The following is a 15,249-nucleotide window of genomic DNA, read 5'->3' on the forward strand; positions in this document are numbered from 1 at the left end:
TTTTTATATCTCGTGTGTGTGTGTGTGTGTGTGTGTGTGTTTTCCATATAATCTGATCATCAAGCTACACGGCTACAGGTCTCTTTCTCAAAAACACGCTGACACGCCAACCACACCGTTAAAGAAATGCAACCTTTATTCGCAATTCTGGAAAAAAACAAAAACAGAAGAAGAAATCGCAATATTTACATTGTAAAATACTCGATTGGGTTAGACTAGGTCAGAGATTCCACAAGCAGGAGACAGAAAATCAAAAACCTGGAACAGAGTCTGAGAGAAAGTCTGGAAATGATCGTAGTTAGTCTGTTAAACTCGGACTGAAATCAGACGCAGATAAAACGCTAGTAATGCTAATACAGAGTACCTGGAGTATTTCCTGGAGTACGAGTCGTTACAAAAAAAACAAAATCGAAGCTTTGTGGTGTTTTTACATGCTGTAAAACGGCACCTCAGCGCACCCTGGTGGTGTCGTCTAGCTTAGTGTTCTATCAGGATGACTACATGGTAGCTGTGTGCAAAGCTAGTCAGCTAGCAAACTGAGCTAATGTTAACGATGAACACTGGCGTTGTCGTCATGGTAACGTTATATTTTAACAGGAACGGATGCTGATAAATAAGTCCGAAAGAAAACGACGTAGATAGAGATGCCAAAAAAATCCCAGCTTACTAGCAGTTAGTTACCTAGCTAGCAAAGTCAGCTAACGTTAGTGATCTTACTTTATCTGGTTTAAGTTTGAGTTGAGAATCATCATAAAGTTCCACGTTACAGTACATGAAGCTTGGTAAATAATTAAAATTTCAAGCCACGAAGCTAGCTAGGTAAGCAGCTAGCGTTAGCAAAACACCTGGTAGTTTTAGCTTGAGGTACGTTCATATGTTGGTAAAATACTTCTATGTGACACATTCTTTATTCTTAAGGTAAATTTTTACAGGTTTCTATGGTAACGTGTTAGCTATCAAGCTAAAGCTTATCAAGCTTAAATGAGCAAGAAAAAAACCAGTGAAGTGTTAGCTCAATATTATTAAGCGTATTTGTTAGGGATTGTATGGTTGATAGGACGGTAAACTAGCTAGCTAGCTTCATAGCTAACATGTTCCTGTAGATATGTGTAAAACTGAGTTACCGAGAAATAGCGTTATATAGAAGGCGTGTCCTTGCTAACGTTAGCGTGTTTAACTACTGTAGCGAGCTAATCTTCGTAACGTTTCCCCTTATCGTCAATCTATCGGAACGCGTCTTTCGTTATTAAACCAGGAAAACGCAGGCCGTGAAATAAAGAACATCAAAGCCGCCACATGATGTCACGAAAAGAAAAGAAAGAGCACAGGGTAAAAGAAGAGCGTGTAGAAAGCTAAAGCGTGTAAAAGTCGGTCTGAAAGAAAGAGTCGCTTCTTAAGGTCTAAATATCTTACACTTCGGATTATTGTATCGTACGCGTATTTCATCCTTACAGGCCTAATCTGCTATTGCTAATTATTTTGCGTTTAGTGTGTATTGCGTTTTTGATATATTCGTTTACCGTTAATAAAACGTCTATCTTTTGTTTGTCTGTTTGTTTAATTTGGAAAGCTACCGTATGTCGTAAGACTAATTTCGTTGAATAAATTATTACTGTAAATGATTACGCAATAAATACGCCGCGCCCTACAGGCTCCCGTAGATCCTCTTGATGACGTCGCCTTCGTCCTTCTTCAGGATCCCCTTCTCGATGTACGTGTCCACCTGCTGGTCCATGAAGTCCCTCAGCTTGGACAGATCGTAATCTGAAAAATAACACGCAGGAAAATTCCAGAAGCTTCGTTACTGGGCTGAAGCAGCGAGGTGATAAGTTCAGCACACGCCTGAGGTATCTTATAAATGTAATTTGTAGTTTTTCTCCTCAGGGTGTGACTCCAGAGATCTTAAAAGGTCATGACTGTACACTAGCTCGAGCACACACACACACACACATGCACGCTACCACTTCCCTCAGCTTACCCCCCCCCCCCCCCCCCCACACACACGCATGCACGCTACCACTTCCCTCAGCTTAACAACCCCCCCCTCCCCCCGCCCACACACACACACACACACACACGCACACATCCGGCATTAAACAAAGTGCTTCCCCCCATCTGTCTCTTTGGATACAGTGTGTGGGAGGCAAGAGGGATAGAAAGATGAAGAGAGGGATAGACGGAGATGGACGGATGACGAAAGGGTTTGAGAGTGAGAGATAAACAGAGATGAGAAGTTGAAAAGACTGATATAGTGAAGAAGGGAGGGACAGACTGAGATGGAGAGATGAAGAGAACGATAGATGGAGATGGAGAGATCAGAGGGATCGATGGACATAAATAGATCCCTCTGTCTATCCCTCTCTCCATCTATGTCTCTCTTTATCCCCATCTTGTCATCCCTCCCTATCTATCTTTTTCATCCTCCTCCATCCGCTCTATCTCTTCCTTTATGTGTCCTTCCTCTCATTCCCCGCCCACCTATCTGTCTACCCAGCTGTCTTTCCATTATCCAGTGTTCTGTCCCTCCCTTAATGTTCTATCACTCCATCCTCCTTTTATTCCTGCCTGCCTCTATCCTTCTCTTCATCTCTCCATCCTTCTTTCTATCTCTCTCTTCTTTCTGTGTATCCCGCTCACCTCTCCTTCCTTCTTTCACTCTGTCTCTCTTCATCTCTCAATCTCCATCTATCTCTCTCCTTGTCTCTCTCGGTCTTTCTTCTTCCCTCCATCCTGCTTTCCGTCTATCCCTCTCTTTTTTCTATCTCTCTCTTCATCTCTCACCTCTCCATTTCCATCTATCCCTCTCCATGCCTCTTTCTATCTGTCTCTGGCCCTCTATTGACTCACCTCTCTCTCTCTCTCTCTCTCATCCCTCCATCAGTCACTTATATAATGGTATTATTATCGTCCGTGTAATGTTCAGTAGATGATAATAAATGTGCTTGTGTGTTTTTGAATCTCCATTTCCGTTTCATCCTCCATCTCGTCTCTTTCCCTTCTCGTCTCTCCCTCTGTTCTCTCTCTCCCTCTGTTCTCTCTCTCCTCAGTCATAATCGTGTTAAACTCCCGTTTAACCCCCAGACCGCTCATTTAAACACAGATTTCAGGCCGATGACGCGATTCAGATGTCATATTTTGATCTTTCAGATATTTATCGTCTCATTATGTGTTTTTAATCCTCTTCCTCTGTGGAGTTCTACATCGCCCCTCCTCCGGTTCTAGTTCTAACCTTTTACAGTATAAATGAGAAGCGACACGGCTGCCACACACACTTACGGAGCACAGACTGAATAAAGAACCCTCTTTTGTGGTCTCAACAAAAGCGCTGCATGTCTATAATCAGCCCGAGTTCATTAAGCCTCATGAATATGAATGAGCGTCTCTGTACAAAGCGGCCAATCGTCTCCTCCGCTGGCCCACGCTCATCAGAATCACAAATTCACACGCACAAAAGAGACTCTAATTGACGAAAACGAGGCGGAACATCAGAGGAACGCTTTTCAGGTCTGCGTCTCGATGTTATCCGGGGACCCGGTTTGTATAATAACGACGATGACGCATTGCGATTTTACGATCGTGAGAGTGTGAGATTGTGTTGTAACGGTCTGATGAGCGGCGTACGCTCCTCTCTGACGCATGATCTCGTTACTTCAAGTAAATAAAATTTCCCTGAATTGAAATATTAAGAAAATGTCCTAGCTGCCCTGGGGAAAAGCGTACTCAGTTAAACGTAGACGCACGGAGGCAAAAATCGACTTGAGGAAAAGTATCAATAATTTAACATACTCAAATATTCAAGAGTCAAATTAAAGAGCTGACAAGTTCATCATGCCCAATCCTGCAGGGCACACTAGCGATGAAAACAAAACTTAACTAGCTAGCTAATCTATCAAGCTAATTCACACAACTTAACTACCTAGCTAATCTATCACACTAATGTTCAAATCTTAACTAGCTAGCTAATTTATCAAACTAATTCACACAACTTAACTACTAGCTAATTTAACTAGCTAAATAAAAAAAATTAACATGCTAATTTACCAAATTTCTTTGAGTGAGTGTAGTGAGTGAGTGTAGTGAGTGAGTGTAGTGAGTGTAGTGAGTGAGTGTAGTGAGTGAGTGTAGTGAGTGAGTGTAGTGAGTGTAGTGAGTGAGTGTAGTGAGTGTAGTGAGTGAGTGTAGTGAGTGTAGTGAGTGAGTGTAGTGAGTGTAGTGAGTGTAGTGAGTGAGTGTAGTGAGTGTAGTGAGTGTAGTGAGTGAGTGTAGTGAGTGTAGTGAGTGTAGTGAGTGAGTGTAGTGAGTGAGTGTAGTGAGTGAGTGTAGTGAGTGTAGTGAGTGTAGTGAGTGAGTGTAGTGAGTGTAGTGAGTGTAGTGAGTGAGTGTAGTGAGTGTAGTGAGTGAGTGTAGTGAGTGTAGTGAGTGTAGTAAGTGAGTGTAGTGAGTGAGTGTAGTGAGTGTAGTGAGTGAGTGTAGTGAGTGTAGTGAGTGTAGTGAGTGAGTGTAGTGAGTGTAGTGAGTGTAGTGAGTGAGTGTAGTGAGTGTAGTGAGTGAGTGTAGTGAGTGTAGTGAGTGTAGTAAGTGAGTGTAGTGAGTGAGTGTAGTGAGTGTAGTGAGTGAGTGTAGTGAGTGTAGTGAGTGTAGTAAGTGAGTGTAGTGAGTGAGTGTAGTGAGTGTAGTGAGTGAGTGTAGTGAGTGTAGTGAGTGTAGTGAGTGAGTGTAGTGAGTGTAGTGAGTGTAGTGAGTGAGTGTAGTGAGTGTAGTGAGTGAGTGTAGTGAGTGTAGTGAGTGTAGTAAGTGAGTGTAGTGAGTGAGTGTAGTGAGTGTAGTGAGTGAGTGTAGTGAGTGTAGTGAGTGTAGTAAGTGAGTGTAGTGAGTGAGTGTAGTGAGTGTAGTGAGTGAGTGTAGTGAGTGTAGTGAGTGTAGTGAGTGAGTGTAGTGAGTGAGTGTAGTGAGTGTAGTGAGTGTAGTGAGTGAGTGTAGTGAGTGTAGTGAGTGAGTGTAGTGAGTGTAGTGAGTGTAGTGAGTGAGTGTAGTGAGTGTAGTGAGTGTAGTGAGTGAGTGTAGTGAGTGTAGTGAGTGAGTGTAGTGAGTGTAGTGAGTGTAGTAAGTGAGTGTAGTGAGTGAGTGTAGTGAGTGTAGTGAGTGAGTGTAGTGAGTGTAGTGAGTGTAGTGAGTGTAGTGAGTGAGTGTAGTGAGTGTAGTGAGTGTAGTGAGTGTAGTGAGTGAGTGTAGTGAGTGTAGTGAGTGTAGTGAGTGAGTGTAGTGAGTGAGTGTAGTGAGTGAGTGTAGTGAGTGTAGTGAGTGTAGTGAGTGAGTGTAGTGAGTGTAGTGAGTGAGTGTAGTGAGTGTAGTGAGTGTAGTGAGTGAGTGTAGTGAGTGTAGTGAGTGTAGTGAGTGTAGTAAGTGAGTGTAGTGAGTGAGTGTAGTGAGTGTAGTGAGTGTAGTGAGTGAGTGTAGTGAGTGAGTGTAGTGAGTGTAGTGAGTGTAGTGAGTGAGTGTAGTGAGTGAGTGTAGTGAGTGTAGTGAGTGTAGTGAGTGAGTGTAGTGTAGTGAGTGAGTGTAGTGAGTGTAGTGAGTGTAGTGAGTGAGTGTAGTGAGTGAGTGTAGTGAGTGTAGTAAGTGAGTGTAGTGAGTGTAGTGAGTGTAGTGAGTGTAGTGAGTGAGTGTAGTAAGTGAGTGTAGTAAGTGAGTGTAGTGAGTGTAGTGAGTGAGTGTAGTGAGTGAGTGTAGTGAGTGAGTGTAGTGAGTGTAGTGAGTGAGTGTAGTGAGTGAGTGTAGTGAGTGTAGTGAGTGAGTGTAGTGAGTGTGTGTAGTGAGTGTAGTGAGTGAGTGTAGTGAGTGTAGTGAGTGAGTGTAGTGAGTGAGTGTAGTGAGTGTAGTGAGTGAGTGTAGTGAGTGTAGTGAGTGAGTGTAGTGAGTGTAGTGAGTGAGTGTAGTGAGTGTGTGTAGTGAGTGAGTGTAGTGAGTGAGTGTAGTGAGTGTAGTGAGTGTAGTGAGTGTAGTGAGTGTAGTGAGTGGAGTGTAGTGAGTGTAGTGAGTGTAGTGAGTGAGTGTAGTGAGTGAGTGTAGTGAGTGTAGTGAGTGTAGTGAGTGTAGTGAGTGAGTGTAGTGAGTGTGTGTAGTGAGTGTAGTGAGTGAGTGTAGTGAGTGAGTGTAGTGAGTGAGTGTAGTGAGTGTAGTGAGTGTAGTGAGTGTAGTGAGTGTAGTGAGTGAGTGTAGTGAGTGTGTGTAGTGAGTGTAGTGAGTGAGTGTAGTGAGTGTAGTGAGTGAGTGTAGTGAGTGAGTGTAGTGAGTGAGTGTAGTGAGTGTAGTGAGTGTAGTGAGTGAGTGTAGTGAGTGAGTGTAGTGAGTGTAGTGAGTGTAGTGAGTGTAGTGAGTGTAGTGAGTGTGTGTAGTGAGTGAGTGTAGTGAGTGTAGTGAGTGAGTGTAGTGAGTGTAGTGAGTGTAGTGAGTGTAGTGAGTGAGTGTAGTGAGTGAGTGTAGTGAGTGTAGTGAGTGAGTGTAGTGAGTGTAGTGAGTGTAGTGAGTGAGTGTAGTGAGTGTAGTGAGTGTAGTGAGTGAGTGTAGTGAGTGTAGTGAGTGTAGTGAGTGAGTGTAGTGAGTGAGTGTAGTGAGTGAGTGTAGTGAGTGTAGTGAGTGTAGTGAGTGAGTGTAGTGAGTGTAGTGAGTGAGTGTAGTGAGTGTAGTGAGTGTAGTGAGTGAGTGTAGTGAGTGTAGTGAGTGTAGTGAGTGAGTGTAGTGAGTGTAGTGAGTGTAGTGAGTGAGTGTAGTGAGTGTAGTAAGTGAGTGTAGTGAGTGTAGTGAGTGTAGTGAGTGTAGTGAGTGAGTGTAGTGAGTGAGTGTAGTGAGTGAGTGTAGTGAGTGTAGTGAGTGAGTGTAGTGAGTGAGTGTAGTGAGTGAGTGTAGTGAGTGTAGTGAGTGAGTGTAGTGAGTGTAGTGAGTGTAGTGAGTGAGTGTAGTGAGTGTAGTGAGTGTAGTGAGTGAGTGTAGTGAGTGAGTGTAGTGAGTGTAGTGAGTGTAGTGAGTGAGTGTAGTGAGTGAGTGTAGTGAGTGTAGTGAGTGAGTGTAGTGAGTGTGTGTAGTGAGTGTGTGTAGTGAGTGAGTGTAGTAAGTGAGTGTAGTGAGTGTGTGTAGTGAGTGTGTGTAGTGAGTGAGTGTAGTGAGTGAGTGTAGTGAGTGAGTGTAGTGAGTGTGGTGAGTGTGTGTAGTGAGTGAGTGTAGTGAGTGTGTGTAGTGAGTGAGTGTAGTGAGTGAGTGTAGTGAGTGAGTGTAGTGAGTGTAGTGAGTGTAGTGAGTGAGTGTAGTGAGTGAGTGTAGTGAGTGTAGTGAGTGTGTGTAGTGAGTGAGTGTAGTAAGTGAGTGTAGTGAGTGTAGTGAGTGTGTGTAGTGAGTGTGTGTAGTGAGTGAGTGTAGTGAGTGAGTGTAGTGAGTGAGTGTAGTGAGTGTGGTGAGTGAGTGTAGTGAGTGAGTGTAGTGAGTGTGTGTAGTGAGTGAGTGTAGTGAGTGAGTGTAGTGAGTGTAGTGAGTGTGTGTAGTGAGTGTGTGTAGTGAGTGAGTGTAGTAAGTGAGTGAGTGTAGTGAGTGTAGTGAGTGTGTGTAGTGAGTGTGTGTAGTGAGTGAGTGTAGTGAGTGAGTGTAGTGAGTGAGTGTAGTGAGTGTGGTGAGTGTAGTGAGTGAGTGTAGTGAGTGTGTGTAGTGAGTGAGTGTAGTGAGTGAGTGTAGTGAGTGTAGTGAGTGTAGTGAGTGAGTGTAGTGAGTGTGTGTAGTGAGTGAGTGTAGTGAGTGAGTGTAGTGAGTGAGTGTAGTGAGTGTGGTGAGTGAGTGTAGTGAGTGAGTGTAGTGAGTGTGTGTAGTGAGTGTGTGTAGTGAGTGTAGTAAGTGAGTGTAGTAAGTGAGTGTAGTGAGTGAGTGTAGTGAGTGTGTGTAGTGAGTGAGTGTAGTGAGTGTAGTGAGTGAGTGTAGTGAGTGAGTGTAGTGAGTGAGTGTAGTGAGTGTGGTGAGTGAGTGTAGTGAGTGAGTGTAGTGAGTGAGTGTAGTGAGTGAGTGTAGTGAGTGAGTGTAGTAAGTGAGTGTAGTGAGTGTAGTGAGTGAGTGTAGTGAGTGAGTGTAGTGAGTGTAGTGAGTGAGTGTAGTGAGTGAGTGTAGTGAGTGTAGTGAGTGAGTGTAGTGAGTGTAGTGAGTGTAGTGAGTGTAGTGAGTGTAGTGAGTGAGTGTAGTGAGTGTAGTGAGTGTAGTGAGTGTAGTGAGTGAGTGTAGTGAGTGTAGTAAGTGAGTGTAGTAAGTGAGTGTAGTGAGTGTGTGTAGTGAGTGAGTGTAGTGAGTGTAGTGAGTGTAGTGAGTGTGTGTAGTGAGTGTAGTAAGTGAGTGTAGTAAGTGAGTGTAGTGAGTGTGTGTAGTGAGTGAGTGTAGTGAGTGAGTGTAGTGAGTGAGTGTAGTGAGTGTAGTGAGTGTGTGTAGTGAGTGAGTGTAGTAAGTGAGTGTAGTGAGTGTGTGTAGTGAGTGAGTGTAGTAAGTGTGTGTAGTGAGTGAGTGTAGTGAGTGTGTGTAGTGAGTGTGTGTAGTGAGTGAGTGTAGTGAGTGAGTGTAGTGAGTGTAGTGAGTGTGTGTAGTGAGTGAGTGTAGTAAGTGAACACACTGCTGTACTTCAGCTATGACGGCAAATCTGAAAGGGCGATATATCAGTTATAATCGGGAGGTAAATGAGTCTCATCCTTTATAGCAAAAGAGATCGTACTAAACTGAAAAAATAAAAACCTCATGGCATTTAGAGTTTCGTAGTAGGTGTGTAGGTGTGTAGGTGTGTGTGTGTGTGTGTGTGTGTGTTTCTGATTGGTTCCTGACTCGCCGGTCCTGTGCTTGGTGTTCTGTGGTATTGAGGTGATATCTGCGCTCACCTTCTTTGTTCTCGTCCTTATTGTGTTTTTTGAGCCACTCGATGTTCTTCCTGATCGCCTCCAGATACGACTCCGACTTTCCTGTAGGAGCAGGAGACAGACGGGGGCGTCGCCAAACAACAACAACAGATATTAGATGGGATTATGTAAGGAAGTGTGTGTGTGTGTGTGTGTGTGTGTGTGTCCTAGATTTGTTCTGATCATGCTGTACACGGATATTAAAGCACTGCAGAGATGCGTCTGTCTCTCTCTCTCTCTCACACACACACACACACACACACACACACTGTGATGTTTTTGTTGGTTGAGGACACGGTGTGTATACCTGACTGTAGTTAAACACTGGGTTGGTATTTACACTGGTGGCCATCTTGGACAAGCAGAAATACGTCACTACAGCAGCAGTTGTATACGTATGTCACACACATATTTATGCTACACACCGTGTTTATTCCTTATTTATAGACATGTCGTGTGTAACAGCCATTTTGGCCCAGAATTCAGCCACTGCTCAGGCTGACCTACATTTCATTTACAACGGGAAATCGCCATGGCAACCAGGAGAAGTTAATCCAAAAAAAAAAAGAGTACTTATTCTGTGGTTATTTTTCTACACTCGCAAAAACATACTGTTTCTAGAAATAAATGATTAAAAAAATCAAACGCGATCAAAAACGTCCATAAGATCAGAAATATTCTACGAATTAGACTATATTCAAGATCACAAATTTGATTTGGCGTGAAATTTAAAAACGGGGAAAATTCTCCAGCTGATTTATTTATTGTTTTTATTATTTATTTGCTTGTTTGTTTATTTATTAATTCCAGATAAAAATGATTTAGTGGAATTTTAGCAGGTGGAAGGATTAAATGCTGATGAATAAATTTTGAAGAAGGTTTAACAGAGTTGCTCGGATCGCGATTCGTCCCTCTGCGATGAATAACACTCACCGTTCTCCGCCGGCATTCTCTCGTCCTTGGTTGAGTCCTTCAGGTTCTCATATTCCCTCAACATTTTGGCGGTTTCCTCTTTCGTGTTGTCGTCCTCGTCGGCCGCTGTTCGTGCGGCGAGGGGAAAAACGACGGCGAGAGTTACGGTACGTTCAGCAGCAAACTAAACTGGACTAACTGAATCTAGTTAAACAAAAAATTAACTGAATATAATAGAAGACAATAACAATCAGCACCAGAAATAATGGCACCCTTGGTAACAAAGGTCGAATGACTATGGAAAATGTATTTGTACCTCATTATTCTCACCTCACACTATAAGTATGACAGGTGTTTAATCTTTCATTGCAAGAAATTTTTCCACCAAAACCAGGTGTTTCACAATTATTGGCACCCTTACATTCAGTACCAACACAGCAGCACTGAGTCTTCTCCTATGAGTCTTACGAGTTTGGAGAATTCAGAGGAACCAAAGAGCTCTCGACGGTCTCATTTCATTTCTGTATTCTGTAATATTCCTTATATTGATGAATATCATACATTATGTTTATAGAAATTTCTAAAATTTCTACAGTAAGAATAAATGCACTTCAATAAAAGTACCAGACTTTTTAATTTTCATAACCCAGCTTTACCAAGGGTGACAATATTAATTGGATAATAATAATAATAATAATAATTGGAAATGCAGATGATTTATAACCATTAGATAATAAAAACAAGGATTAATGAACTACTGAATTATCAGTGTGGAGGCATTTTATTTTGTGTCATGTTTGAGGTGTTAATGAATGGCGTGTTATTAATTCCTGCCTGTAGGGGGCGTGATGCTGAGGGGACCCAGCGCTTTCCCGAGCTTGTTCTTGGTTTGCGTGGCGATCATGTTGTCCAGATTTTCTGTATAAGGCAAAATATAATCAGCATGTCAGCAGACAACAGATCATTGTGAGCTAATTTTAAGTATTAAGTTTAAGAATTTTTCTAAGCAACACCACTGGAAATAAAACTAGTGTTTATTATTAAAAACTTAAAAAGTTAATCATTTATAGACATTTTTCAAGGAACAGTTTGGTAGAAAGTTAAATGCACACAACGTCCCATTTAACGGAAATGTAGACATTCTTCATGTCCAGTATTTGCTTCTTTAACGCTAACGTCGCTAACAATGGAAGTCGGTTTTACCCAAGTTCACGCGCGGCACGCAGAAACAAACTGACTTCAACGTGAAGCTTCTGCATGACAATTTACTGAATAGATAGCATTTCAAATGATCCAATTAGCTAACTAACTAATTAACTAATCTAGCATAACCAATGATCTATCTTGCTAACTCGCTAATTGTATTAGTGACCTAAATAGCTAGCGGATTATGTAACGAATGAATTAAATGATGATCTAAGCCAGTATAACCATGTAATTAACTTGCTAACTAGCTAGCGTAACTAAATATCTAACTTGCTAATTCAATAGCATGAATTATGATCCATTTTGCTAACTAGCGAGCATAAGTAATTAACACGCTAAGGACCTAGCCGTTTCAGGTGGCCGTTAAGGTTAAAGACATGAACTTCAAACCGAACACAAGAAAACAAATGTTTATATTTTTTCATCAAATGAAATAATATCCTGTGTTTGTTTAAGGAGCTTTATCGGGCGCTTTGTTGCTGTTTTGAGTATAAACTGGATGTAATCGCAGCAGTGCATTTTGGGTCATTTGTGCTCCTGAAGTCAACAGTGACATCAAACTGAATTTCTCATCGAATCGACTTCACTTCAGAGGAAATGCAGCCCGGAAGTCGCGACTAAATGGATTAAAACACGAGACTAAAGACGTCAGAGCGAGTTTCCAGCGTGTCTGAGCTGTTTGTCCTACACACACACACGCACGCACACACACACACACACACGTGCATTAGCATTACAGGGATGGAGAGTGATGTGCGACTCGTTTCCTGTTGGAACCGGTTTAAAGCGGCGTCTTGTTTCCAGGCAGCACGCTTCTTTATTTACACGCCGACTTTATTGGCCTGATGTACGTACAGGTTTCTATAGCAACCTCACGACTGGACAGAAAACAACCCCGTTATCTGTGTTTTCTTAATGAGAGTCCTCGCCTCGTTAGCCTGGGACGATGAAGCGTAAATGAAACGTTCTGATCAGGTCCCAGTTACGCCTTTCATTTATTTTTACTAAAACTGGAGCAACGGTATAACTGTGAAAATGCAAAAAACAACAACAACAACAACAACAACAACAACAACAACCTGCATATATTTCAAAACATGTATCTTTTCATGATTATAATCTAAAAATAAACACTGACTGGACAAGATGTTAACTTTTAAACTGATGCGCTACTGCATTATAAAATCTAACAGCCAATCATGTTCCTGTATGCAAATGAAAGGGGGAGTGCGACTTCGTGATGAAAACAAACGCGACATAGACAGCTTTTACAAACTTTAAATGAAGTTTTGTGCAAATATTCTACTTCTCCTAACATTCTAATATCTTCTAATATTTCTACGCTCTCATGATCTTCCAGTATTAATCCTCGCTTCGCCCAATGAGCCGACTGCTGAGTCAAATAAACGAATGAATCATTGTAATGAATCTAATCCTAATATCCAGATATGAACTGAATGATGTGAAAGCGACTTTCATTCTCAGAGCAGGTGTAGTACACGTTCCTGAACCCAGCGTGGAAAAGACAAAACGTTTCCTAATGAAAATAAAAAGCAGTGAGCAGCGAGGAGAACAATAAAAATGGCTTTCTAAACATTAGACAGCTGCTCTTTGTGTGTGTGTGCGTGTGTGCGTGTGTGTGTGTGCGTGTGTGTGTGTGTCTCTGATAAGTGGAGCTTGCTTTTCAAAACACACAAAAGAACCGCAGTAATGATTGACCTCTTTTGTTTTCCCCAAAACACACAAATAATTATCGTTTCTATGGTAACGGTCATTCACAGGGACGTGTACAGCGGACGCTCCGCGTAAACAGACTGTCGAGCTGGTGAAGTTCTCTGTAAGGAGAAGTGTGTTTATGTAGCATTGATGGAAGGAGTCTCCAGTGTCAGCGCTGCGTAACAGTCAGAGTCATCGTCATCAGAGTTTACACTCCTCTACTGTTTCACTGTGATGTGCGTAACAAACTGCGATTTATTTTCCGTCTTATCAACTTGAAGAGAGGGAACAGAGAGAGAGAATAGAGAGAGAGAATAGAGAGAGAGAATAGAGAGAGAGAATAGAGAGAGAATAGAGAGAGAGAATAGAGAGAGAGAATAGAGAGCGAGGATAGAGAGAGAGAATAAAGAGAGAGAATAGAGAGAGAGAATAGAGAGAGAGAATAGAGAGAGAGAATAAAGAGAGAGGGAATAGAGAGAGAGAGAATAGAGAGAGAGAATAGAGAGAGAGAATAGAGAGAGAGAATAAAGAGAGAGGGAATAGAGAGAGAGAGAATAGAGAGAGAGAATAGAGAGAGAGAATAGAGAGAGAGAATAAAGAGAGAGGGAATAAAGAGAGAGGGAATAGAGAGAGAGAGAGAGAGAATAAAGAGAGAGAATAAAGAGAGAGGGAATAGAGAGAGAGAGGGAATAGAGAGAGGGAATAAAGAGAGAGGGAATAGAGAGAGGGAATAAAGAGAGAGGGAATAGAGAGAGAGGGAATAGAGAGAGAGGATAAAGAGAGAGAATAAAGAGAGAGAATAAAGAGAGAGAATAAAGAGAGAGAATAGAGAGAGAGAATAAAGAGAGAGAATAAAGAGAGAGAATAAAGAGAGAGAATAAAGAGAGAGAATAAAGAGAGAGAATAAAGAGAGAGAATAAAGAGAGAGAATAGAGAGAGAGAGAATAAAGAGAGAGGGAATAGAGAGAGAGAATAAAGAGAGAGAATAGAGAGAGAGAATAAAGAGAGAGAATAAAGAGAGAGAATAAAGAGAGAGAATAAAGAGAGAGAATAGAGAGAGAGGGAATAGAGAGAGAGGGAATAGAGAGAGGGAATAGAGAGAGAAAGTGGGGATAAAGTGTATATAGCCGCTATAACGTAAGCGAGAGCAGGAACCAACTCGTTCCTCGTAACTATAAACGGATAAAAAGTACGTGTGCCGATCTTTAAAGAGCGGTAGTTGTAGTGGTCGGTCTGTTGAAGAGGAATACGGCTCTCAGGGACGCGCCGGTACAGAAAATAATCAACTTCAGGATGAACACAGTATCTCTGCTTCACTACCGTTACTCAGTATTCTACTGTAACACAGTGTTTATTCCGTCAGAGTGTGTGTGTGTGTGTGTGTGTGTGTGTGTGTGTGTGTGAAGTCCACACCGTGTGTAGCCTCTTACCCAGGTAGGACACGCCCTCCTCAGGTGTGATGGTGCCGTATTTCACCATCATCTTAACAAAGTCAATGAGGGTCTTCATGATGGTGATGAGAGTCTCTCTTTCTTCAGCGTCTTGCTCTAAAACCAAACACACACACACACACACACACACACACACACACACACACACATTTAATACTAACATGGAGCAGTGTTCAGTCCAAAAGTCCCGTTGATATGTACGTGGAGAAAGTTCCAGGTGTTCAGAGGCGGGTTACACAGCTGCTGAAACAGATGTTTTATCTGCTCCACACTCGAGTGTTTATGGGATTTTTATGACTAGTTTCGATCACCTCCTTCAAACACAACCCCTCAGCTTTAAAGCCGGAACTAATCAGGGATTGAAAACTGCTTTCAGATGAATTACAACGCAACATAAACGCCGGAGACAATTCATAAATAAAAACTGAGAAACTGTAACATTAGTGTGTAGGAACGAGACGATGGCGAGTGTTGAATGAATCTAACGGGAGTCGAATATATCAGATATATATCACTATACATATATCTATATCTATATATCACTATACATATATCTATATCTATATATCACTATACATATATCTATATCTATATATCACTATACATATATCTATATCTATATATCACTATACATATATCTATATCTATATATCACTATACATATATCTATATCTATATATCACTATACATATATCTATATCTATATATCACTATACATATATCTATATCTATATATCACTATACATATATCTATATCTATATATCACTATACATATATCTATATCTATATATCACTATACATATATCTATATCTATATATCACTATACATATATCTATATCTATATATCACTATACATATATCTATATCTATATATCACTATACATATATCTATATCTATATATCACTATACATATATCTATATATCACTATACATATATCTATATCTATATATCACTATACATATATCTATATCTATATATCACTATACATATATCTATATCTATATATCACTATACATATATCTATATCTATATATCACTATACATATAT

At 41.2% G+C, this 15,249-nt stretch overlaps 1 protein-coding gene across 1 annotated transcript in view; it reads right to left on the reverse strand.

The window, feature by feature from the left end:
- Positions 1-113: 113 nt before the first annotated feature.
- scg3 (secretogranin III) overlaps positions 114-15,249 on the reverse strand; it is a 24,583-nt gene continuing 9,447 nt past the window's right edge. The window contains exons 8-12 of the mRNA XM_053678313.1: positions 14,177-14,293; positions 10,659-10,742; positions 9,846-9,950; positions 8,895-8,975; positions 114-1,764 (exon numbers count right to left, since the gene is read on the reverse strand). Of these exons, the coding sequence (XP_053534288.1) occupies positions 1,646-1,764; positions 8,895-8,975; positions 9,846-9,950; positions 10,659-10,742; positions 14,177-14,293 (506 nt within the window). The 3' untranslated portion in view covers positions 114-1,645. The remainder of the gene's footprint in view (positions 1,765-8,894; positions 8,976-9,845; positions 9,951-10,658; positions 10,743-14,176; positions 14,294-15,249) is intronic.

This window comes from Ictalurus punctatus, chromosome 4 (assembly GCF_001660625.3).
Source record: "Ictalurus punctatus breed USDA103 chromosome 4, Coco_2.0, whole genome shotgun sequence".
NCBI classification, from domain to species: domain Eukaryota; kingdom Metazoa; phylum Chordata; class Actinopteri; order Siluriformes; family Ictaluridae; genus Ictalurus; species Ictalurus punctatus.